The sequence below is a fragment of the Myotis nattereri genome (assembly GCF_964212035.1).
Source record: "Myotis nattereri genome assembly, chromosome: 3".
In the NCBI taxonomy this organism is placed as follows: domain Eukaryota; kingdom Metazoa; phylum Chordata; class Mammalia; order Chiroptera; family Vespertilionidae; genus Myotis; species Myotis nattereri.
Window position 1 is genome coordinate 86,167,059 of NC_138077.1, and position 25,113 is coordinate 86,192,171.

Here is a 25,113-nt window from a genome sequence, read left to right on the forward strand (position 1 = left end):
TAGAGCAAGATCAGCATGATTATGCTTGAAATAGAGCACAATAATTTATTTAAGCACTTCTTCAGCTACACATGCTCTCTCTCATCTTATTTAGTCTTCACAACAATCTGTGTATAGTCATTATTATACTATTTTTTAAAGCAAAAAATATCCATTAACTTTAGTTTAATAACTTGCTTCAATTCATCTTTTAAAAATATTGGTAATGAATGCATAAATAAACCAAATTTAAAATTTAAAAAAAAAAAAATAGTTACAAGAGAATCCAAGATGGCGGCCAACAAGACAGCAGTGAGGAAGAGAGTGTGAGTGAGTGAGGGAGCGAGATGGGAGTGTGTAGACATGTGGGGTGTGTGTGTGTGTGTGTGTGTGTGTGTGAGTGAGGGACAGTTATATTCCACAGGACTTTTCGGGGTTGGTGGCCCAGGCTCCCCTAGCTGGGCAGGCTCTGCTACTGCTGCAATTTCTCCTGGGGTGGTCAGCTCTGCCACAGAGGCTGTGCCATTTTGAAGGGGAGAGCAGCTGTGACTGGGAGCCCAGCCTCACCTCCACCCGGGGAGACCTCAGACACCACCCAGAACCCTACAGTCACACCAGCCAGGGACCTGCTGCCTTGGCTGCAAACCCATGAACACCAAGATTCCAGCCTCCCTGGCTGCGGGATCCTAAAAAGCTTGTCTGGGGGAGACAAAATCATAGCCAATTAGGAGTGCCCTGTGCCTTCTCATGGAGCAGATAGAAAAAAATAATTAAATTGAATAACATCCACCTGGAATTGGTGAGTTAAACACAGCCCATGAGACAAGCTGTGGCCGGAAAGGACAGAGGATGCCTGGAGGATGGTAGAATCGGGGACCTGGGCTGGCGAGAGACTTGTGACCACTGGAACTAGAGGGTCAGAAGGAAACGGCACTTCACCAAGTCTGTGTCCCGTGGGGACATGCGTACACTCTGCTGTGGAAGAGGGCTCACAGGGGTGCTGGCCGCCGGGGAATCTAGATCCACCAGTAAGTCCACAGCCATGGGACACTGTGCCCAGAAAGGCAGCCTGAAGTTCTCCCCTGGCCACGCAGTGCCACGAGGAGAGAAACGTGCAGCAGTGTGGTTGCTCTGTCTTTATAATTTCCTTGCTTTTACTCGCTAAACCCAGAACATAGGGTCTTTCAATTATAAACGCTCACCGAGGCTGCACTGCATGTGGAGGTGGTTTTGTGGAAGCTGGGGAGCACAACAGGGAGAGGTGACCAGGAATCCAGCTCTGGGACAGTCAGATCCCTCCAAACCTAAATAGTAGTTTTTCTCCTGAAGAGCCAGCCCTTCCTAGCAGTGCAGCTACACCCAGCCTGGAGCTCTGCAGGAAAACAAGGGTTCTGAATAACCCCCAGGGAGCCCTCAGAGATTGTATTGAGGGGCCATTTGGTTCTGGAAACGAATACAGCAACACCACCACCAAGAGCCTGTGTCAGAAATAGACGCTTGTGTAAATGGGACAGAAAGCAGGCAGGCAGACAAAGCGAGCAGATTGACCCCACCTGCCTAAAACCAAACCTGTGGAGACAGACCCAGAGAAATGGTGGATTGCTGGGAACTTCAACATGGTGCTGACTACCTAACAGGAAACTGAGAAATGGCAGACGGAACAGTAGAGAGGGGTCTTAAACCAGCCCCCATGGGACATTACAACTCAGCTGAAGTGAAGGACACTTCACTACTTCACTTTTTAAAATTTTTATCTTTTACTTAAGAAAGAAAAGCAAAAAAAATTCTTTATTTTATTTTATTATTTTTATTTATTATTATTTTTAACGTGTTTTTTTTTTGGATTAGTGTTCTACATTCTATTTTTATCATTATTTTACTTTATCTCATTTGTTTTCTTTTTGCCAAGCTTTTGTTCTTCATTTCTCCCTTTTCATCCTTTTTCTGTACTGTTCCTGCTTTAATGTTTCTCTTTCCTTTCTTTTCACTCTTTGTTATAAATTGATCTTTATCTGTTTTATTGATGCATTACTATTATAGTAGTCTCTGTTGGCTTACTCATATATCTAATTTCCTCTCCCCTGCTCCAATTCCATGAACCCTTCACTTTTTCTTCACTCTACTAGCCAATTTTTTTTATGCTTTTGTTTTTCCTCTCTGCACTTTCTCTCTTCTTCTCTTAATTGCATAATTAGTTTACTCACAAAACTCAAGCCTATTTGTCCCCTACTCTATTCTCCTTTTCCAAAAATAGATGAATATATAGATAGGTAGATCAAAGAAAGGGGATATTATTTTATTTATTGATTATTTTGTTTTTTACTTTTCTTATTATCCACTCATTCTCTTTCTACCTTCTCTATACTGAACCATGGCCCTTCCCCCATACTTTCAAGTCCTTTACTTTACTTTACTTTACTTTACTTTACTTTACTTTACTTTACTTTAAGCTCTGCCTCTTCAATTTAGTCCCCCCATTTTTTTCTGGGTATTTGTTGTTTGCAATTTTTGATTTATTTGTTTTTAGGAGTTTTCTTCCCATATTCTTTCCCCTTCTTTTTTCTTCTTTTTCTTTTCTCTCTTACCTTTTCTTCTCTTCTCAAAATCATTTTTGTGATCTTTTCTGTCCCCTAATTCTCTTTTCTCTGGTGGTCTCCTTTATTGGGGTTATTGGCATCATGAATACATTCGTGTTTTGTTCCCTCTGTGTCATGTCTTATCAAGTGGTATTTTGTGCCTTTCATTTAATGTGGTAGAGAGTGAGCCACATAACCATACACCCTGCGAGGAGCAAAAAAGGGGAGACAAAGAAACAGCCCACAAATGAACGGAAAGAAGGATCACCAGAAATGGAAGTAAACAATATGAAAGCAAGCAATTTGTCAGAGAAAGAATTCAGAGCAATGACCATAAGGATGCTGAAAAGAATGGATGACAAATTCAACAACATGTGTAAGAATCAAGAGGAAATGAAAAAGAACCAGGAGGAAATGAAGAATAACATAGTTGCAATAAAAAACACAACAGAAAGCATCAACAGTAGACGAGAAGAAGCTGAGGACCAAATCAGCAAGCTAGAAGACAAGGTAGGAAAGAACACCCAAGAAAGAGCAGCAACTGGAAAAAAAAATTAAAGAGCAGGAGTAGAGCCTGAGGGAGATTTGGGACAATAAAAAATGAAACAACATCCACATAATAGGGGTTCCAGAAGGAGAGAACACTGAACAAGGAATAGAAAACCTGTTTAAATAAATAATGACAGAAAATTTTCCTGATATTGAGAAAAAAAAATTCACACAAGCTCAAGAAGCACACAGAGTCCCAAAGAAGATGAACCCAAGAAGACCAACACTAAGACTTATCATAATTAAATTGGCAAACACCAACCACAAAGTAAGAATCTTAAAGGCTGCCAGAGAGAGACAGAAAGTTACCTATTAGGGATTTCCCATTAGACTAGCAACTGATTTCTCAACAGAAACACATCAGGCCAGAAGGGAATTAAATGAAATATATGAAGACATGCAAAGCAAGGGAATGATCCACACAGACTGATAGTGAAAGGATAAAAAAATAAATTTTCAGGCGAATGGAAATGAAAAACAAAAAACAAACAGCTGGGGTAGCAATACTTTTATCTGAAAAATTAGACCTCAAAGTGAAGGCCATAACATGAGATAAGGAAGCCCACGTCATATTACTAAAGGGATCAATTCAACAAGAGGATATAACTGGTAAGCATATATGCACCCAATACAGAAGCCCACAAATAGATTAAAAAAAAAAAAAAAAACTTCTGGAAGATATCAAGGGAGAGATCAACAGCAATACAGTCACAGTATGGGACTTTAATACCCCATTGACACCCCTGGATAAATCTTCTAAACAAAAATCAGCAAAGAAAGAGCAACTCTATATGATTCACTAGATCAGATGGACTTAATTGAAATCATCAGAACATTTCACCCCAAAGCTACAGAATATACATTCTCTTCAAGTGCACACAGGACATTTTCAAAGATAGACCACATATTGGGACACAGGCAAAGTCTCTCCAAATTTAAGAAGATAGAAATCATATCAAGCATCTTGTCAGATCACAATGGCATTAAATTAGAAATAACCTACAATAAAACAACCACAAAAATTCAAACAACAAGGAGGCTAAATAGCAAGCTATTAAATAATGATTGGGCTACCAGCAAGATCAAAGAAGAAATGAAAAGCAATCTGGTAACAAACGACAATGGAATCTATGGGACATAGTGAAAGAAGTTCTGAGATAGAAGTTCATAGCTCTACAGGCCTAACCCTAAAACAAGAAAAAATGGTAATAAATTATCTAACCCTACAACTCAAAGATTTAGAAAGAGAGCGATAAGTAAAGCTCAGAGTAAGCAGAAGGAAGGAAAATAAAGATCAGAGCAGAAATAAATGACATAGAGATTTGAAAAATACAAAATATCAATAAAACTAAGAGCTTGTTCTTTGAAAGGATGAACAAGATTGATGAAGATATAGCCAGGGTCACCAAGAAACAAAGAGAGAGGACCGAAATAAACAAAAGCAGAAATGAAAGAGGTGAAGTAAAAACAGACACAACAACAACCACAACAACAACAACAACAAAAAACACAAAAAAACCCCAGACACACCAGAAATACAAAAGATTGTGAAAAAATACTATGAACAACTCTACTCCAAAAAAAACTGGACAACTTAGACAAAATGGACATATTCTTAAAAAAATTCAAGCTTCTAAAACTCAATCAGGAATAATAATAATAATAATAATAATAATAATAACTGAATAGGCTGATAATTATCGAAGAAATTGAAACAGTAATCAAAAATCTTCCAGCAAACAAAAGCCCTTGTCCAGATGGCTTTACAGTAGAGCTCTACCAAATATTCAAAGAAGAACTGAAACCTATCCTCCTCAGACTATTCCAAAAAATTCAAGATGAAGGCACACTTCCAAGCTCTTTCTATGAAGTCATCATTACCCTACTTTCAAAACCAGATAAATTCATCACAAAGAAAGAGAACTACAGGCCAATATCCCTGATGAACATAGATACTAAAATCCTCAACAAAATCTAGCAAATCAGATCCAGTATTACATGAGAAAGATCATACAGCATGACCAAGTGGGATTTATTCTGGGGATGCAAAGATGGTACAATATCCACAAATCAAGAAATGTGATACATTACATAAACAAACTGAGAAACAAAAATTACATAATCATATCAATCCATGCAGAAAAAGCATTTGACAAAATCCACTACACTTTCTTGATAAAAACTCTCAGCAAAGTGGGAATAGCGGGATCACAACTTAACAAAATAAAAGCCTTATATAACAAACCTACAACCAACATCATACTCATTGGGCAAAAACTAAAACCATTTCCCCTAAGAACAAGAACAATATAAGGATGCCCACTTTTACCACTCCTGTTCAACATAGTACTGGAAGTGCTAGTCATAGCGATCAGATAAGAAGAAGAAATGAAAGGCATCCAAATTGGGGGAAAAAAAAAGAAGTAAAACTGTCATTATTCACAGATGATATATTGTACATAGAAAACCCTAAAGACTCCATCAAAAAACTACTAGAATTAATAAATGAATTCAGCAATGTAGCAGGACACAAAATTAACACCCAGAAATCTATGGCTTTTTTAAACACCAATAATGAACTCACAGAAAGAGAAACTAAAAACAAAAAACAAACAAACAAACAAAAAATCCCATTTGCCATTGCACCAAAAAAATTAAGATACCTAGGAATAAACTTAACTAATGAGGTAAAAGACTTGTACTCAGAAAACTATAGGACATTGAAAAAAGAGATGAAGACATAACTGGAAGAATATACCGTGTTCATGGATTGGTAGAATCAACATCATTAAAATGTCCATACTACCCAAAGCAATCTATAAGTTCAATGCAATCCTCATTAAAATACCAATGGCATATTTCGAAGATCTAGAACAAACTCTCCAAAAATTCATCTGGAGTAAAAAAAGACCCCTAATAGCTTCAGCAATCCTTAGAAAGAAAGACAAAGTTGGAGGGATCACAATACCTGATATCAATCTACATTACCAAGCCATGGCTCTCAAAACTTCCTGCTACTGGCACAAGAACAGACATATAGACCAATGGAACAGAACAGAGAACCCAGAAATCAACCGAAGCCATTATGTTCAATTAATATTTGATAAAGGAGGCAAGAGCATACAATGGAGTCAAAACAGTCTCTTCAATAAATGGTTCTGGGAAAATTGGTCAGATACATGCAAAAAAAAATGAAACTAGATCACCAACTTACACCATACACAAAAATAAACTCAAAATGGCTATAGTACTTAAATGTAAGACAGGAAACCAAAAAAAAAATCCTACAAGACTCCATAGGCAGAAAAATAGCAGACATATGTTGTAGCAATATCTTTACTGACACAGCTCCTAGGGCAAGGGAGACAAAGGAGTAAATAAACAAATGGGACTACATCAAAATAAAAAGCTTCTGCACAGCAAAAGAAACCATCAACAAAACAACAAGAAAGCCCACTGCATGGGAGAACATATTTGCCAATGCTATTTCAGATGAGGGTTTAATCTCCAAAATTAACAGAGAACTCATACAATTTAACAAAAGGAAGTTAAATGATCCAATCAAAAAGTGGGCAAAGGACCTAATAGACATACAGAAGGCCAAGAAACATATGAAAACATGCTCAAAGTCACTAATCATCTGAGAGATGCAAATCCAAACAACATTGAACTACCATCTCACATGTCAGAATGGCTATGATCAACAAAGGATAAGTGCTGGTGGGGATGTGGAGAAAAAGGAACGAACCCTCTTGCACTGCTGGTGGCAATGCATGCTGGTGCAGCCACTGTGGAAGACAGTATGGAGTTTCCTCAAAAATTTAAAAATGGAATGCCTATTTGACCCAGTGATCCCACTTCTATTACTATATCCCAAGAAACCAGAAACACCAATCAGGAAGGATATATGCACCCCTATGTTCATAGCAGCACAATTTACAATAGCTAAGATTTGGAAACAACCTAAGTGCCCATCAGCAGATAAGTGAATTAGAAAACAGTGGCACATCTACACAATGGAATACTATGCTGCTGTTAAAAAGAAGGAACTCCTACCATTTGCAACAGCATGGATGGACCTGGAGAGGATTATGCTAAGCAAAATAAGCCAGTCAGAGAAAGAAAGTATCACATGATATCACTCACATGTGGGACATAATGAACAACATAAAGTGATGAACAAAAATAGACTCAGAGACTAAGAAACACTGAACAAACCATCCAACCTCAGAGAAAAGGCAGGGGAGCAGCAGTAAGAGATCAACCAAAGGACTTGTATGCATGCATATTAGCAAAACCAAAGAACAAGGACACTAAAGCAGTGCGTGCTTGTCCTGGAGGGTGGGAGTGGTGGTGTGGGGGCCAATCGAAGAAAAGGTGACATATGTAATACTTTAAACAATAAAAGAAAACAGGGGGGAAAAACAAAAAAAAATAGTTACAAATATTAAGTGGCAACACCTGGATTTTCAAACTGGACTTTTGACACCTCCTCTTACCTCCTTGACACACATTGCAGAACTTCCTGTTCTAACATATAGTCTCCCTTTTAAAGCTATGTCTTGGGCAAAATTGTGACCAGAGACAGATTTTCTTTCTATTGATTCATTATAATTATTTTCTTTGCAATTGGAATGAAAATGAAAACCAGTTATAGTGGATGCTAACAAATTGTCAAGATAAATACTTTTAAATTAACAGTGATTAAATATACTCTTTCAAAGCTACTTTAGAAGTTTAAGGATTGGATAAATAACTTCCAAATAAAGCAACTGAGATTTCAAGTACATATGAATATTGCTCAAATCATGTAAAATTTTGATTTTAAAAAAGCCATACAATTTGTGTTTTAGGCAGCCAGCATCTTACTAGAGGCCTGATGCACGAAATTCATGCAAGCGGCTCAGCCCTCGAAGCCCTGGCTTCATCCAGAAGGATGTCCTGAAGGAGGTCCGGAAGGTCATTCGTCTGTCCGGTCTAATTAGCATATTACATTTTTATTATTATAGATTGTAGCCATCTTTATAGATTTACTTATTCAATCTCACATATATTTTATGCAAACCTTCTCCTTCCTGAGCCATAAGAAGAAGAATATTCTAATAGTAAAGGCCAGGAATTTTTGAATTATGTATTCATGGACAAGAGTATTAACCACTTATAGTTGTTTAAAGTTGTTATAAGGATTAAGTGAGATAATAATGCAATAGACATCAGGTCAATGCTAACCTTATCAAGATGACTTAGGTCAGCAACTATTAACTGATGAAGCAGGGTAGAAATATGAGCTTCTCATCTTTGAGCTTTGGCATTCTTTGGCTTGGTGTGAATATTATAGAATTTTAGGGTCCTCACAGTTCTTTTAATTTGTATACTATTGAAACTTTTTTATGGCAGGTGACAATAAAGCCCTTTGAGAAAGGGGTGCCCTTTTTCAAGTTAGGCATGGTGCTATATTTACAAGATTAAAGAATCAGAATTCTGAGCTATATCACAGTTATTAACAGTGAGATTATACTTTTGGAGATACTATAATATGATGTAAGCAGTTTATCATAAAATAGCCTGAACTGTAGTAGTAAGATTTTTGTTTCTGAGGAGAGAGAATATTTTCTTTCTAAATATTTGCATTTGTTTAATGTCACAGTTATTTGTACATATTGCTATTCTCCAAGGACTTATATTTAACTTAACTCTAAAGGAATGAGACACATTTAAAAATAAGTTATATAGATAAAGATAAGTTTTTATATTTACCGTGTTTGATACTAACATTTTTCTGTTGGGGAAAAATGAGAATACAAAATATTTTTGTCAAATACGTATCTTTTGCTCTTGAAAGATGCAGTGAAGATGGCACAAGTTAGCATTAAGTGGCTATTTCTTTCTTAATGTGTAGGTGCTTTAGTTAACACCATATTTCCTCCCCTAGCTCAGGATGTCATGAGTACCCTTTAGGAGAAGCCAGCAGTAAAAGAGTTACCATATCCATCTGGCACATGTCTGCTCCAATGATGGTAGTGGTTTTAAAGGTAAGAAATTAAGTTGCGACAGTAATTCAGTAGATCCTGGAAGCCTCCAAACTGTCCCTATTTGCTGGTGTTCCATACAGTTGTGGCTTTAAGCCCCTGTAAAGGCTCTGCATAACTGTCAGGACAATGGATGGTTCTGCTTGTGTTCAGCTTATTGCTCATACTGTGCATATGCACTATGGCTCCACACCACAGTGTGATGGCTGAAAGGCATCATTAATGTGTTAAACGATGTGGAATGCTTCAGGCACACTATGACATGTCACTACAGAGTGATAGTCCCAGATGCACAGGTATCTGCCTCGATTACAAATCAAGAGAGAAGCTAAATTACTACACAAGTAAAATGCACCAGGAAAATATGTGTAGCCACATGAAATCTCTGGGCCTGATTCAGACCTTACCTGTTTGTTGAGAGAAATAAAATGTTGACTTTAATTCTTAGGATTAATTAATCACAAAAGTAAAAGAAGGGGAAAATTCATCTGGGTACATTACTAGAGTCTTATCTCTATTGTTTCACAGTTGATTTTCATTATGTGTTAACATTCTGATTTGCTACACTCATGCGACCAAACATCTTCCTTCACATTCAGAGAAAGAATCTATAATAATAAAAGCATAATATGCTAATTAGTCCAGGCAGCCGAACGACCTTCCGGATATCCTTCTGGACAACCGTCTGGAACAACCAGTGGGCAGGGAGTGGGGCCAGCGAGTCTGTGCCACCAGGGCAACCATGTTGGTCTTGGAGCTCCCCCTTCCGCAGAGGCAGTGGGAGAGGAGGCTGCATGGGCCTGGTCCTGGTCCCGGTGCTGCCCCTTGTGCAGAGGTCATGGGAGAGGCAGTGCTGGGACTGGGCCCACCCTGCCGCCTGTCCCGGCACTGCTCCTTCTGCAGAGGCAGTGGGAGAGGCTGCTGCATGGCCTGGTCCCTGCATCGCCCTTTTCGCAAAGATGGGGGGAAGGCAGAGGGCAGAACAGTCCCAGAGCCTCCTCAGAGACAATATGGGGCACGACCACAGAAACTCAACCTCCCACGGCCCCTCCCCTGGCCAGCCCGGCCCCAGATCACACCCCCACCAGTGGGTGGGGGTGGGTCCAGGGTTAAGGAGCAGTGAGCCCAGCTTCTGGTTGAGCAACACTCCTACCACCCAACCCTGCTCATCCAGAAGCCAGGCTCATGGCTGACGAGCGCAACTGAGCTGCCATGAGCCTCCCCCACCTCCACAGCAGGCAGGCAGTAAGGAGTGAAGGGTCCTGGACTGTGAGAGCCCAGGACTGCGAGAGGGATGTCTGAGTGCCAACTTAGGCCCGATCCCCAGGGGATCCTGGACTGCAAAAGGGCACAGGCCGGGTTGAGGGACCCCTCCCCCAAATTGCACAAATTTTGTGCACCAGACCTCTAGTCACATATATTTTTCTGACATCTACTTTTTTTCCAGGGAACATAATTACATGGCAGCACATGTTCCTTTAGAGACTACACCAATATATGTCCATGGTTTAAGAGTAGATCCAGCTTCACATCTTTTCTATATTTATTTATTTATTATTTATTTATTGTTAATCCTTACCTGAGATTATTTTTTCTATTGCTTTTCAGAGAGAATGGTAGGGAGGGAGAGAGGAAGGGCAAATGGAGCTCATTTTTCAAGGCTACAAGTCTATTAACCTTCACAAGAACAAAAATAAAGCAAAACAAAGAAACACTCTCTGGAGAAATGCATTGCTTCTAATCTTGTTTATGGATCTTAACTGTGGGGGTTTGAAGATGGAACAAAGACCTCTACTTCCCCAGGCACACACACAAAAAAACACATACACCCAGAAATAAATATCAAATGCCTAGTTGTGCATATTGTAGATAAATTTGTGATTTAAAAAAAAGGGGGGGAGTTGGTTTAGGAAGAGTAACTGATATCATCCCTGTTAAACCTCTGTCTTGCACTGTGATTTGTACCTGGGAAGGCCAACGCATCAACCCCATTTATTTTGAATATCTTGGCTTGCACTTGGTCACCACTGTACCTATATTCATTCATTGTATATACCTTGGGAGTATTCAGTTCTAGATAAATGCGTTGTCCGAAAGCCAGAGGCTGATGATGAGGTATAATATAAGGAGTTCTTGCTTATTTTGTCTATGTTTCTGTTTAACTTAGGAGATAATTATAATACAAAGTGATGCTCCCATTTTAAACAAGGTACTAAATCAGCATGAAATATAGGATTTGGGAAAGCCATTTGCCACATAATTATAATTTCTTAAAATTCCTGTGTTCCTTGCATATGTGAAGCTATAATCATGTGCTACATACCAATAGCATTACTCTTCCCTCTGCCCCTCCATGGGAGATAATTAAATAAAGTTAAGTAACAAATTTTTAAATATTATTAGTTTCAAAGTTTAAATATCATTAACTGAAGCAAAGCAAAAACTTATGTTTGTTGATCTGGGATCTAGCTTCAAGTGGGAGAAATTACAGATTCCAGGAAGCAAGATTAAAATAATAAATCTGTGAACTTCCTTTAAAAGTCATGTCTTATCAACAAATACAGTTTATTTATCATCATGAAAGCACTAAAAGTGTATAATTTTCATCAGCAGAGAGAATAGAAGCAGAGTAGGAATGCAAGAGGGGTTTGGAATCAGAAAGAGACACATTTGAGAATGTATCAGAGGTTATATTCAAAATATTTATTTATCAACTAGAATTTCAGGGACATAGACCCCTTAAGAGGGAGGGGTTCCAAAACAGGGATCTAGAAACCCCTCTTACGCCAGGATTTATACTTTTAGTTGGTGGATTATGGGGGTGTGTTTATCGGGTAGACCTGAAATACTGGGTCTAGGAGCCTACTCGGGGTACTGGAGGAATTAACCAGAAGAGATGCATTTCTATACTAATCTGCAGAAGTAGTTAGAACTACCTCTAACCAATATGGAAGTAGTACAATATTTTAACAAGTGCTGACATGCTGTATATATTGACCCTTGGATGACACCTATTAACTGTTTGTCCTTAGTAGTTTAACCTTACTGAACCAGCCAAGTGAGAGAAATGGAAGTGATGAGTTTTTCTGACTGGTTATTGGTTTGCTCTACAACCTCTTCCAGGCGAAGGAGAACTTAGTCATCTCTCCTTTCACTTTTCCTCAGGCATCCAGTATACATGTCCCCAGAGCAAGGGCAAGTCCCACTACAGAGCAGAGGGACTTCCAAAATTTCAGCCACATGCAGAAAAGAAGCAGAGTTTGCATTCTATCCTGACTTCCAGCTCAGGGGTTAACCCACCTGGGAGGTGATTCAAGAATATGTAATTCTGCGGTTCAGGGTGCATGCTGTCTCTTCCTTTCCCCCTTTTTTGGCTCCAATCTTTATTTGTGCATAAATGATACAATAATGTCTTTGCATTGAACTTTTTGAAATGTATTCTTAATTATGATATCTAATAGCAACAATTATGCATATAAATATCTCTCAGCTTAACTTTGCACAAGTTTTGTTGATTCCAAAGGAAACTTTAATATGCATTTATCAGTTTTCTACATTGAAGAAGTGAGTCTTATCCCAAAGGAGTATCGTTGGTATGTCTCTGTATACTCTGCAAAGTATAACACGTCTGTATGTTTGAGAGACTCACAACTAAAATCCCATAAATAATTTTGAACATCAATTTGTTAAAAAAAAAACCTGTAAAAATGTCACACGAATTATCAGAGAACTAGAAAACACATAGAAGATTTAATGAGTGATTGAAAGAGTAGGATGTGGTAGCGGTAAATAGAAATGTTGTGGATGTAAGACAAAGAAAGATGAGAAATTTGTTTGCTTATTTCCTTTTTCCAATTCCACATCAAAGGGCCTTTGCTTACTGCCTTTGCTTGATGTAGCATTTTTTTTTTTTAAATTAGGAAAATATTGTCAGTGGAAAATAGTTGGTGAAATTTACCCTAAGAAATTTGTTTTTTGATCAGTGCTTCTAAATGTTCTTCACCAAGACCTCTTTTCACTATGCATCTCCACAAATTTCATATTTTAATTTTCTAAATGCAAATTGTAGCTATTCAATAAAATAGTTTTTCCTTATTTTTAATTAATCAGAGAATTATAACTTTCTAAGCAAAATACTCAGATCTTCTGATGATCATAAAATAACTGAATAACAACATAAAAATCTGACATAATTGTAACTAAGGTAAAGATACTTCAAATTTAAAAATACCCTACATAATCTTTTCACAGCTAAATTTCAATGTCTAAATTCTTTGAAATATGAAAAATGCTTCAGTCAGAACCACACGTACTATCTCCAGAGCCCCAACTATTTAAAGATTCCAAATTGGATAACCATGGATTAAATTAATTTAAAATAATCAACAAATATGATTCATTCTTATTTGAAGATTGAATTATTCAATGTACCATAACTGTCCAAAAGTGATAGAAGAGAAAATCCTAAAGTCCTTTTAAATCTTTGTCTTCCCACCACTTCTTCCCCTCTCTGTTAAGACTCTTAATTGACTCTGAGTTGCAAGAGTACTCACCAGCCTGATTAGTTGTGATGCTGACTGCAGCAAACTGTCGTGGTGGTGAGCTCAGCTCTGACACCCCGTTAATGGCATCGATTTCAAAGGTGTAGTTAGTGTGTGCCAGGAGATCTGTCACTGTCACCGTGGTGTTGGTGAGTCCAAACTGTCGAGGGAGGAAGCGAACATTTGGGCTGCATGGCTCGCACTGTTTTACATTCCACCCACATTTTTTACATATGATGTTGAAGGTAACATCTTTCCGGCCTCCTGTGTCCAGGGGCCAACTCCAGTCCAGGATAACCGAGGTCTCGTTTATATTAGAGATAACATTTCTTGGTGCAGATGGAGGTCCTGCAAAGTAGTTCAACAAAGATTAATGAGCCTCACTTCTGGATTCCACTACAAGGAAAGAGATAGTTTACAATGGGACTGAAAGAGGTAAATAACCATCTTGTCTTTATTACATATTTTAATTTTTCCTTAGAGAATCCATGAGATTATAGACATGGATTCAAGAGCACTGTTCTCTCCAAGCTATGGGTGAGGGAGATGTGACTCAAGGTTGAATATGCATTCAAAAAGCCCAACAAAGGTATTTACCATTAAACTCAATGCCCTTGTGAATAGTTATGAAATCTGTAGTGTTACTTTTATAAATCTTACTCCTCTTCCTGGTGACCTATGACCAACATGTAGCAAGAGGGAATCGAAATGCAAAAATACAAATCCCATGCTGATTATCTCCCCTATCCTGTCTAATAAAAAGCAAAATCTAAAACAAGATACAGAGTTTTGGGGTCCTGTTGCAGTAGGTGCTTTATAAATTAATTCATGTGATAAATGTTGCATTTGTGGTGAGCCAAGCATGGAGAGTGAAGCAGAGAAAGCTTTCAATTTGCACATGGGTAGCACAAGTAAATGGGCCAAATGCTTAAAAACAAAAAACAAAATATAAGAAGCAAAAAACCAACAATAACACAATAAAAAACAAAATAAAACAAACATGGATGCATGGGTTGCAGCAAAACTACTCACGGGTACAAGCCATGGATGGAGGGTCTTTGTCTGCTCGGAAGTAATTATTCTCACACCTGCAGTTCATTGAACCATCTTCCTGAGTAGAACTGTGAGGTGGACATTTAGCGCACTTCGTGTTACCATCCGCAGCCTTGTAGAAACCGGCTGGACAAGCTACAAACAAAATAACTCTTTTAAAATTCTGTAATTATTTTGAAAACACATTTTTAAAAATATGTTAAACAGAGTTTAGGATGTTAGGGCATGCATTCACTCTGAATCAAAATTTCATTTTTCCTTCCAGCCTTTACAGAAGCAAATAACATGGCCCAGTGTAGTTTCTCCACATATACATTTGAATTTGCACCAAATGTTAAAGAAAAAAACACACACCCACAAGATTTAGATTATTTTGGCACCAGGGTGTGATGAAATTTCCAGCTCATGTTTTCACAGCTTTACTTGGCATTGGAATATTTGTGGAGAAAATAAAGCAAAGCCATGTCATCATGTAGCCATTCCCTTTTAAAACATGATGCAATGTGTACACGATCTGCATTACAGTTAGCACTGTCATTGTGAGCATGTGAAACACAGACTTCATTCTTATATTATTACTTATTAATTATATGGTAATGGCCTAAAATAAAGAGTGAAATATAGTTCCTGTCTGTATCTCAAATACATAAGGAGGTACAATTTCTACTTAAATAAATATATTTCCTTTCGCATATCTCAAACAGAGGGTGGTACAATTTTTATTTAAACTGACATACTTGTGAATTGTTATTAGATTAAAGCTTTTTATTTTGTTTATTTTTTAAATATATTTTTTATTAATTTCAGAGAGGAAGGGAGAAGGAGGGAGAGATAGAAACAATGATGAGAGAGAATCATTGATTGGCTGCCTCCTGCATGCCCCCTACTGGGAATCGAACCTGCGAAGGAGGCATGTGCCCTGAATGGGAATGAACCCATGACCTCCTGGTTCATAGGTCAAAGCTCAACCACTGAGAACTAAATTCATGGTGAAAATCCCAACGAGAAGTTCTTTGACATTCCTTTGATGAAGGAATTTGAGGTCCAAATGTTTAAAGTTTCCTTCAGAACATCTTTGGACGTCAGTAATTTCTTGAATCTATAAACTCAATTTCAGTGCTACGCTGAAATTGTATTACCTAAAGTACTTAGATATAGAATAGTCCTTATAGATTATCTTTATCATTGAATTGAAGAATTATCTCATATAAACGTCATATTGCAAATAACAAGATATTTGCATTTAACTAATATCTGTGTGGACAAATATTAACTTTTATATAAATGCATTTTGAAAGGTAACCCATGGTATCCATAATAGTATATCTTCCTCCTAATAAGGTTCTTGGGAAACACACTGCCAAAACAAACAATTAGAATAACTTAAAATGATAGCAATCATTAATTCAGTCTTGCTGTTTTCCAGATTCTATTAAGAAGGGTTGCTCTAGGACGAGTTTACATTAAATTGAACAACTTTAGGGGCCACATTGAGAACCAATCAAATACATTTCATTGCCCTAACCAAACATGGGTTGGGATTAAAAAGTTTTGAACATTGTCTGTAGGCATTGGTTAGAAAATTCTACTTATATCTCCTGTTATACTGCCTCACAGAAAATGATACAAAGTATAAACAAACTATGCACTTAACTTCTGGTTTCAATTTAGCTCATTATTAAAGTGACTTTAAATTTGCAAGGGGGCATTACTGAGTCTTTCAAGATTAAGTAGCTTTGTTGTTTTGTTTGCTGGTAAGTTTATCTATGTGCTTTTATTTGGGGCTGTTATGGTTTTTACAACATTTAGCATAAAGGTATTCATTAAACAGTCAATCACTTTTTGTTACTATTATAAATGGTATGTGATACTTAAAGAAAAGACAGTTATATAATACTTCTTAGCTACACCACTACAGCCAAGGATTTCTGATTGTAACTTGAATTCTATCAGTGAATAACTAGTTAATCAAAAAATCAACTTAGAAGTTAAGAATGTTAAATCAAATTAGTAACTAAACTTTACCTAATTATGACTAAATAATTTTAGAGATGACACTAATACAATATAGGTAGGCACATGCACATGCAGTTCAATAAATCATTTCCTCTTTTTCAGGCTTTTGGGTACCCTTAAAGATACAAATTCCCTAATTCTGTCCATCCCCAAAGGGCCCCTATAATCGAAAATGAGCACCAGACATTTAACACAGGCCACATGGAGCAAGCACCCCATTCCAATGGAGCTGTTGGAAGAGATTACGCAGAGGAATCTCATCTGAGGAAGACCATGAAAAGATGGAAGGAACTGGCCTGTGCGAAGCATAATTAAATACACAAATAGATAGACATGAAAAGACAAACTGTTAAGCAGAGGAATGTGGTGGGTACAGTTGGTTGCATGCTCAGTGTCTGAACTCTGCCTTCTGCTTGCTAATAGGATCCTGATTTGTTCAGAATTGCATCCAACCTAGCGCTCCCGAACGCCGATTTCACTGCAGATAGTGATGGATGGCCAACGTATGGCCAAAGAGACACAACGGAAATCGGATGAAGGTGTTTGGGATAGCTTTTTCCCCCTTCACAAAGTGGTCCAAAAGCAACTGAAGCCACAACATCTGCATCATTCCAGAATTGATTATGGACTTAATGGCTTACATGTGACAATAAGTTAAAGGCCAATAAAATCGCAGGATGTGTACCCTGCACTTGTTGACCCAGCAGGCACCTATCTCAAGATTTATCTTAATGTCAAAAAATAACAGTTTGTTTGCTGAAGTCACTGTGGTCAAGTTTTCTTTTACTCACAGCAGAAAGCATATCTAAATGACATAAAGGACAAAGAGGATTCAGTTGAGATGTACTGTTTAAACACAATGAGAGCTTAAAGGAGCTAGAAAGATCCTAAACAGTGGTTCTCAACCTTCTGGCCCTTTAAATACAGTTCCTCATGTTGTGGTCCAACCATAAAATTATTTTTGTTGCTACTTCATAACTGTAATGTTGCTACTGTTATGAATCGTGATATAAATATCTGATATGCAGGATGGTCTTAGGCGACCCCTGTGAAAGGGTCATTTGACCGCCAAAGGGGTCACGACCCACAGGTTGAGAACTGCTGTCCTAAGACATCACATCAGCCAGTTTGTATGTTCTACAACTTTTGGTGTACTGGGGATTGAGCCCACAACCCAGGCAAGTGCCCTTGACTGGAATCAAACCTGGGACCCTTCAGTCCACAGGCCAACACTCTACCCACTGAGCCAAACCAGCCAGAACTTATGGGGTTCATTTTTAAGTGAATGATTAACTTGCAATCAATTGTCCTCTCTAGACTTTAATTTCCTCATTTATTAAATGGCAGGTATTGACTAAGTTGTTTCTAAAACTCTTCAGGCTACACACTTAGAAAAGTTAATATTTGTGTACAAAAATTTATAAGATTCCTAGAACTTTCTAAATAGAAAAAATACAACAAATTATCTTCACTCAATCATTGCTTTTAGGGTTATAATTAGCCATTGAGATGATAGAATTATGTAGAAAGAATGAGACAAAAAAAATGAGGTTCTCTTCTGACCTAAAAGAAATATACTTCCACAAAAACTGATAAATTTTGACCTTTTCAATATTTTCCAGTATCAGAGAAGTATGTACTCAAAGAGCATGTTTATTTCATAATTGAATGAATTAAAAGGTAAATCAAGAGCCAAACAACTAATTCCCTATCATTCATCTTAACCAATAGCATAATAAAATTATATTTACTTATATTATTCCTTTAATGTAAATAGTATATTAGAATGTTAGAAGTTTGGGAATCTGTGGGAGTGAATAAAATTGACATTAATAAAAATGTAAGATGACGTCATTTTTTTCATTTTTGCAAGGAAAAGAAGCACAGTATTGAAAATACAATTGAAAACAATATACAGGTCCCATTTGTTGGTCTGCAGTAAGGTTCTCTGTGCCTTATCCTTGCTAACCCAGCTTTTAGTTCCTGTATGTTAACTGCTGAGTTAGTTAGGGTATGCTTGCTCATTTATTGAGCAAACCCCAAACCTACTGAAAAAGCCCAGGATGGGCCACAGTGGAACAAAACTATGACACCCTTGCCAAATGTTAACTTTCTATTGAGAAACACTAAAAATATGAATAATAGGAGGAAGCCAAAATAATACCAACTGGTAGCACATGCATTGAAAATATTCTGGGAATCTGCTGATTCTGTATTTATGAAGTGGTAACAATAAAACAGGAACTAAATACTATGGGTCAGAAGTGGGGTAAAATAACAAACGGCCAGCTTTGTAAAATAAAGAAGGAAAACGTATGAAATAGGGAGTATTCTGAGCACTACCTATACAATGAATAATAATTATAGAAAAGCTTCAGGATAGAATCTTGGCTTCAGTCCCACAGCACATAGCACACTTTTCCTCGAAGCTGTAATTGATGGGTTTGAGCTCTGCTGATACAGAGAATGGGTAAAGTTACCATAGTGAAAGGAAAACAAATGCACTCAGTAAACCATGGTGGCTACTGTTGAAAGAAAGTAGACAGCCTTTCAATTGCAAAGTGAATTTTGTCTCCAGTTGACTAATGTGGTTGACTTTTAAGAGAAAACATGCTCCTAATTAAGGGTTAAAAGGCTGATTTCAGTTTGAACTAACTTTAAAATAAAAAATGAAGCTGTTGGTAAATAGGACCCTTTTAGTATTCAGACCTTAGCTTCATATACACAGGGCTATATTATCAATTCCCAGCCATAAACACAAACTAATCACCAGAACCAGCACTGACTAAACAGATGATTTCCTGGCCTTGCAATTCCAGGCCTGACGGGGTCTATTTGCCGGTACAAGGTCAAAGCAACTGTTTATTCCCCAAATGAGCTGCACTCCACAATCTTACAGGAACTCTATTCTTTGCCATTTGAATAGAGGTACAATGCTTTGAGGCAAGGCAGAGGCATTTCAATGCACTGGAAGTGGCTACATTCAGTCATTAAACCTTGCCTGCAATGTGCAGCATTTTTACAAAGTGATCAAATGTTTCCTTCTTCTGTTCTGTCCACTGCTCAATGAAAAAAGCCTAAGGAAAATGCCAGCACACCATTACACACAAGAGAATCAATCACAATCTAGTATGGCTCAAAGATAGCTTAGCAACAAGACTTTATTGTGTTTGTTGTTGCTCCTTCAGAGTCAGCAAGACAGGTGCCAGTAACAGTGAAATATGCCCAAAGTCAGGGTGCCACAGAGAGAATGCTAAAGCTGCCCCTGGTCCTAAGGATGTTGTGTTTTGCCAGCTTTAAAGTTGTCTTCCACATTTAAGGAAGAGCTGTGTGTCCTGACCTTATCTAAAGTTTTTAGATACATTTATTTTAAAATAATGTCAGTTCTTTTCCTGGGGCAATACCTCTGCAACTTTTGCATGTACACCCCATACTTCATATACTTCTATCAGCTTTCTATTCTATTTTTAGTTTTGAAATTTATTAAACTGAAACATTTGATAATATTAACTTTATAAAGAGAATGAATTTAAAATAAAACTAATGTCATACATACATTAATCACAAAATATTACAAACTAGGAGATGTCTTCAATTTAAAATTGGCTTTGAGTAACTTCATGGCTAAGAGCCATTTATAAGGTAACAAAAAATTAGTTAATGTAATTCTAGGGTGTCTTTTTTGTTGCATATTTTTATGTTTATATTTTTATGGAAATTTAGGTGTTTAGGTATTGTATGTAAGGCTGGAGCGGTAAATATTTACTCTGAGATAGGAAGGAATTTCTACAGAAGAAATTTTGAAATTCACTTCTTTTTTTTTTTAAATATATTTTATTGATTTTTTACAGAGAGGAAGGGAGAGGGATAGAGTGTTAGAAACATCAGTGAGAGAGAAACATCGACCAGCTGCCTCCTGCACACCTCCCACTGGGGATGTGCCCGCAATCAAGGTATATGCCCTTGACTGGAATCGAACCTGGGACCTTTCAGTCCGCAGGCCGACGCTCTATCCACTGAGCCAAACCGGTTTGGCGAAATTCACTTCTTAAACGGATAAGAATGGATTTCACAACAAAAACATGAAAATTATGCCTACTTAATCATCAAAACCTATAGCCAAATGAGTGTCTCGCAAAAATTAAACCCATCATCTATTTTGAAACTGTTTAGAAAGACATAAATGTTCATAATTGTGTAGAAAAGCATGCTTATATATTTGATTTTCACATAAAATTAATTTTCTTATTAAAGGAAAATGTTCCATTTAGATAAGAATACAATGTTTTAAAAAATTGCCAGCATGAGGTTTCAAATGTATATGTATATTCTAATGTATATTTCAAAAATATCTTTCCCACATTACTCTCAACCCCCAATCCCCACAATTAAGGTATAATGAAACTTCTTAAAATATATAGAACAATTTCATAGGTAGGTGCCACAGCAGTAGATAGTAGTATTTATGGTGTTGTGAAAATAAAGTGCAACAAGCTTGATTCATTTATGTGGTTAATTTCTAAGTTTGAAAATGAATTTTTTTTCAGTTATGACTCTATTATCCTAGAACTTTACATTAATCTTGCAAGATTATATATACATATATATATTATATATGTATATATATATATATATATATATATATATGATATGATTAATCTATCTACTAGGAGAAGATAAAGAATAGAAAGAAAGGAAGAAAGATGAGAAAATATTAGGAAATATTAAAATGAATTTATTATACTTGGCAAATTCTATTGCTCTTATAGTACAAATAACTGGGGCACATTAGGATTTTGGAACATAAGAAAAAGGACAAGAGCAGGAGTCTGTCTCCCATTTTTGTTTATTTTAAGTGGACATTTCACATATCCAGATTTGTTAAGTGATGCTACTTCCCATTGAAAGAAGGATGTGGGTTGGGTGAGAGAGAGAGAAAGGAGAGAGAGAGAGAGAGAGAGAGAGAGAGAGAGAGAGAGAGAGAGGAAAGAGAGATGGGAAAGGGGGGGAAAGAGAGAAGGAAGAGAGAGAGTGGGTGTATCTTTGTATGTTCTAAAATAGCCACACTGTATGTGTGTCTGTGTGTATGTGTGTGTGCATGTTTCTCTAATTTAGACCACTGGGTACATTTTAAAAATATTTCTTCAGGGAAGAGATTATTATATATTCCATCCACCCTTTCAAGTTACTGTTTATAATTTTATTGATTGACTTGAGAAATTTATTCAGGATATTTGTTTATTTTCTTTTTACAATCTGCAAATTTAGGGGTTTAGGTGTTGTATGTAAGGCTGGGGAGGTGAATGACAGGAATGGAATGGGAAATTGAGTCACATTTTATCCCAATAGCCTTTGAAATCCCAGGCAGATTACATTACCTGTTTGCATCACCTTCCTCAGATCTATCTGCCTGAAGAGAATAGTGCTCACCTCCATGAAATATAATAAACACCATTTAAAGCAAATGTCCTCCAGGCCTAGCACTGCACTTATGTTTCACTTGTACTTAAAACAATCCTGTCAGACGGGTCTTATCCATCCTTCCTGAGGAGATGATTGAGGCTTAATGAGGTTAAGTGCTTTGGCTGCTTATCCCACTATTGGGTGTTGTAGCCAGAAATGAAACCTCAGCCTCAGGGCCTTCTCATCCTGCCAAATTTAAAAGGGATGACCAATGTAGGGTTGACAATGGATCCAGCACCCTAAAATTAATGTAACAAACATATGTGGTATGACTCTAAAAATATTAGGTCACCACAGGGCACCCAGGATAATTCATTACATCGTTTTGTCACAGTAGCTGACTGTGGATAGTAGCGTCTTTCAACATCTCGCCGAGCCTGTGTCTAGCCCTGGGAATGGCTCTGCTGGAAGGGAAGTCTAGCATTGGAAACAGAGAGTGCTAACTGTGGTAGTCTGCTGGAGGGGTGTTTGTAAAGATTTTTTTTTCAGGGAATCTGCCTGCTTACCATAGAATGAATTTTCTACTTTTCTCTGTTATCAGCTGACACAGGAACTGTAGTGTGTGTGTGTGTGTGTGTATGGGCGGTGGGGTGGGAGGAGGGGGATCATACCAAAAATAGTTCCCAATAAAAAACTATAAAGACGAGTGCAATTCCACTTTATTGCTTCAGTTGGACATTAATAACTCTCAAGGAGCTTAGGAATATGAAATACTCCACTCTGCTATATTATTGATAGGTGATTTTTCACTAAAGCATAACATAGTATTTGGGGTTCTCCTAAGTGTCTACTAAAGAGTAAATATTCAAAATACCAACAAGAGTGAAAAATATTAGCTCCTTTTCCAAGACTTGGGGTAGATTTGATGTACTTCAGAAAAGATACCTAGAAAAGCCTTCAGCACTGCCCCAACCAGTACTGTCACTCTGACTACAAATTTGACACAACTAAGTAACAACAATTTTAAAACCATAAACTATTAATTAGGACTGGAAAATAGTACTTCTAAAATGTCTTTAACATAAGTTATAACAGTTAGATCTGGACTTTTTTTTACTTCTGAGCAAATCTTGGTTTCATAGTACTGTGCATTTGTTTGATGATATATAAAAGGACTCTATATCAGAAGAGAGGATTGCTGCAACTACCTAAGTTAATGTTCAAGAATAGCGGAAATCATTTAAACTCATAGTCAAGTATCCACTTCTGATTGCCTTCACGTTTTATCATCTGCAGGCTTACAAGCCAGGGAAAATTTTAACTACCGAAAGCCTTCTTTCCAAACAGTGTGCTTTACTCAGTTGATACTTAATATATCTTGCAAGGCAATCTAGTTACTGGATCCACAGGTAAAATAAACACTGAAGGTATAATCATCCTATAAAATAAAGAGCTAATATGCTAATTAGACCAGACGGTGGAATGACCTTCTGGAATGACCTTCCAGAATGACCTTCTCTAGAACGACCTTCTCTAGAATGACCAGTGGGAGGTGGGTGGGGCCACAGGGCCATAAGGCAGCCGGAATTGCAACGGCCTACACTTGCACAAATTTCATGCCTCCATTCTCTAGTCCTATATAATAAAAGCCTAATATGCTGAGTGTTCAGTCGTTTGTTCAACCAAAGTGTAATATGCTAATCATATGCTAAGCCACTCAACTACTCACTATGATGTGCACTGACCACCAGGGGGCAGATGCTCTGACTGATAGGTTAGCTTGCTGCTGTGGTCCGGCCGATTAGGACTGAGATGGGTCGGACATGCTCTGGAGCCCTCCCATGGTCCCTCTCTGGCTGGTGAACCACCCATGTCCCTCCCCAGCCCCAATTGTGCACCAGTGGGATCCCTTGGGCTGGCCTGTACCCTCTAGCAATCCAGGACTCCTCGGGGGATGTCAGAGGGTGGGCTTTGGCCTGATCCCAGAGGGACCCCATTGATGCATAAATTAGTGCACTGGGACTCTATAGTGTTTTCATAAAACACATGTATAAAAAATTATAGCTTTAAAACTCAACTCATATTATTATAGCAATATTGATAAGATAATGAGTACCACACAGACTCCTCCCCCCTCCTTTTTTGGGGGGCTTTCTTTTCAAGGCACCTACTAGAATGCTTGGTTCATAAAAAGCAGACAACAGATTTTGAGAGAAGAATGGAAACTATCTCCATAGCAATGTCCCATAATATTTGTTATGCCCATTTAGTAGGTGAACCAATCATAGATATCTTAGTAGACCAAATTTTCCTGGAAATAATCAATCTCAAGTTATGAATCAATTATTAAATTTCAAAAGAAGATGGGGACATTCAAAAATTATGTGCTCCATTAGTTATTAAATGAAGAAATATATATCTAATATATACATAATATTTAATCATACATGTGATTTACAGTAATTATAAATAATATGTTAAAACTAGAAATGAAGGAGACTTCCCAGTTTATTCTAAACATTCCTTTTTAAAAACATCTTTAATTATGTTTAAGCAAATATCCCTACATTAAAAAAACAAAAGTCTGAGGTATATGCTGTATACTGAAAAAACATATTATGTTAGTTTAGAATGCAAAAAGAGTTAGCAAATTTCCAATTGAATAATAATAATAATGGTATGTATACCAACTAGCCTTAAAAATGAGGTCTATCATTTTCTATGGTATGTGTAAAACACTAAGATATTTATGTGATATGTAAAAGACAGAAGCCAAAACTGGAAGGCAGAGCATTCTGGGTGAAAATCTTGAGTCAGAAAGATTTCTTGAGTGTTTCTGAAAATGAAAGAAAACAGGTTATGGCTGAAACAGAGAGGATACCTGGACTTCAGGGCAGTCTGGAGAGGCATGCAGGCCAATCACGCCATGGAGTGCCTTGCAGGTTACAATAAGGGCTTGTTTTTACA

General features: G+C 37.4%; 1 protein-coding gene across 1 annotated transcript in view; it reads right to left on the reverse strand.

The window, feature by feature from the left end:
* The window catches only part of EPHA3 (EPH receptor A3), a gene marked incomplete at both ends in the record, with an annotated part of 366,360 nt that overhangs the window by 124,243 nt on the left and 217,004 nt on the right, over window positions 1-25,113 (reverse strand). Inside the window, 2 exons of the mRNA XM_081088476.1 lie at window positions 13,687-14,022; window positions 14,707-14,862. Coding sequence (XP_080944602.1) covers window positions 13,687-14,022; window positions 14,707-14,862 — 492 coding nt within the window. The remainder of the gene's footprint in view (window positions 1-13,686; window positions 14,023-14,706; window positions 14,863-25,113) is intronic.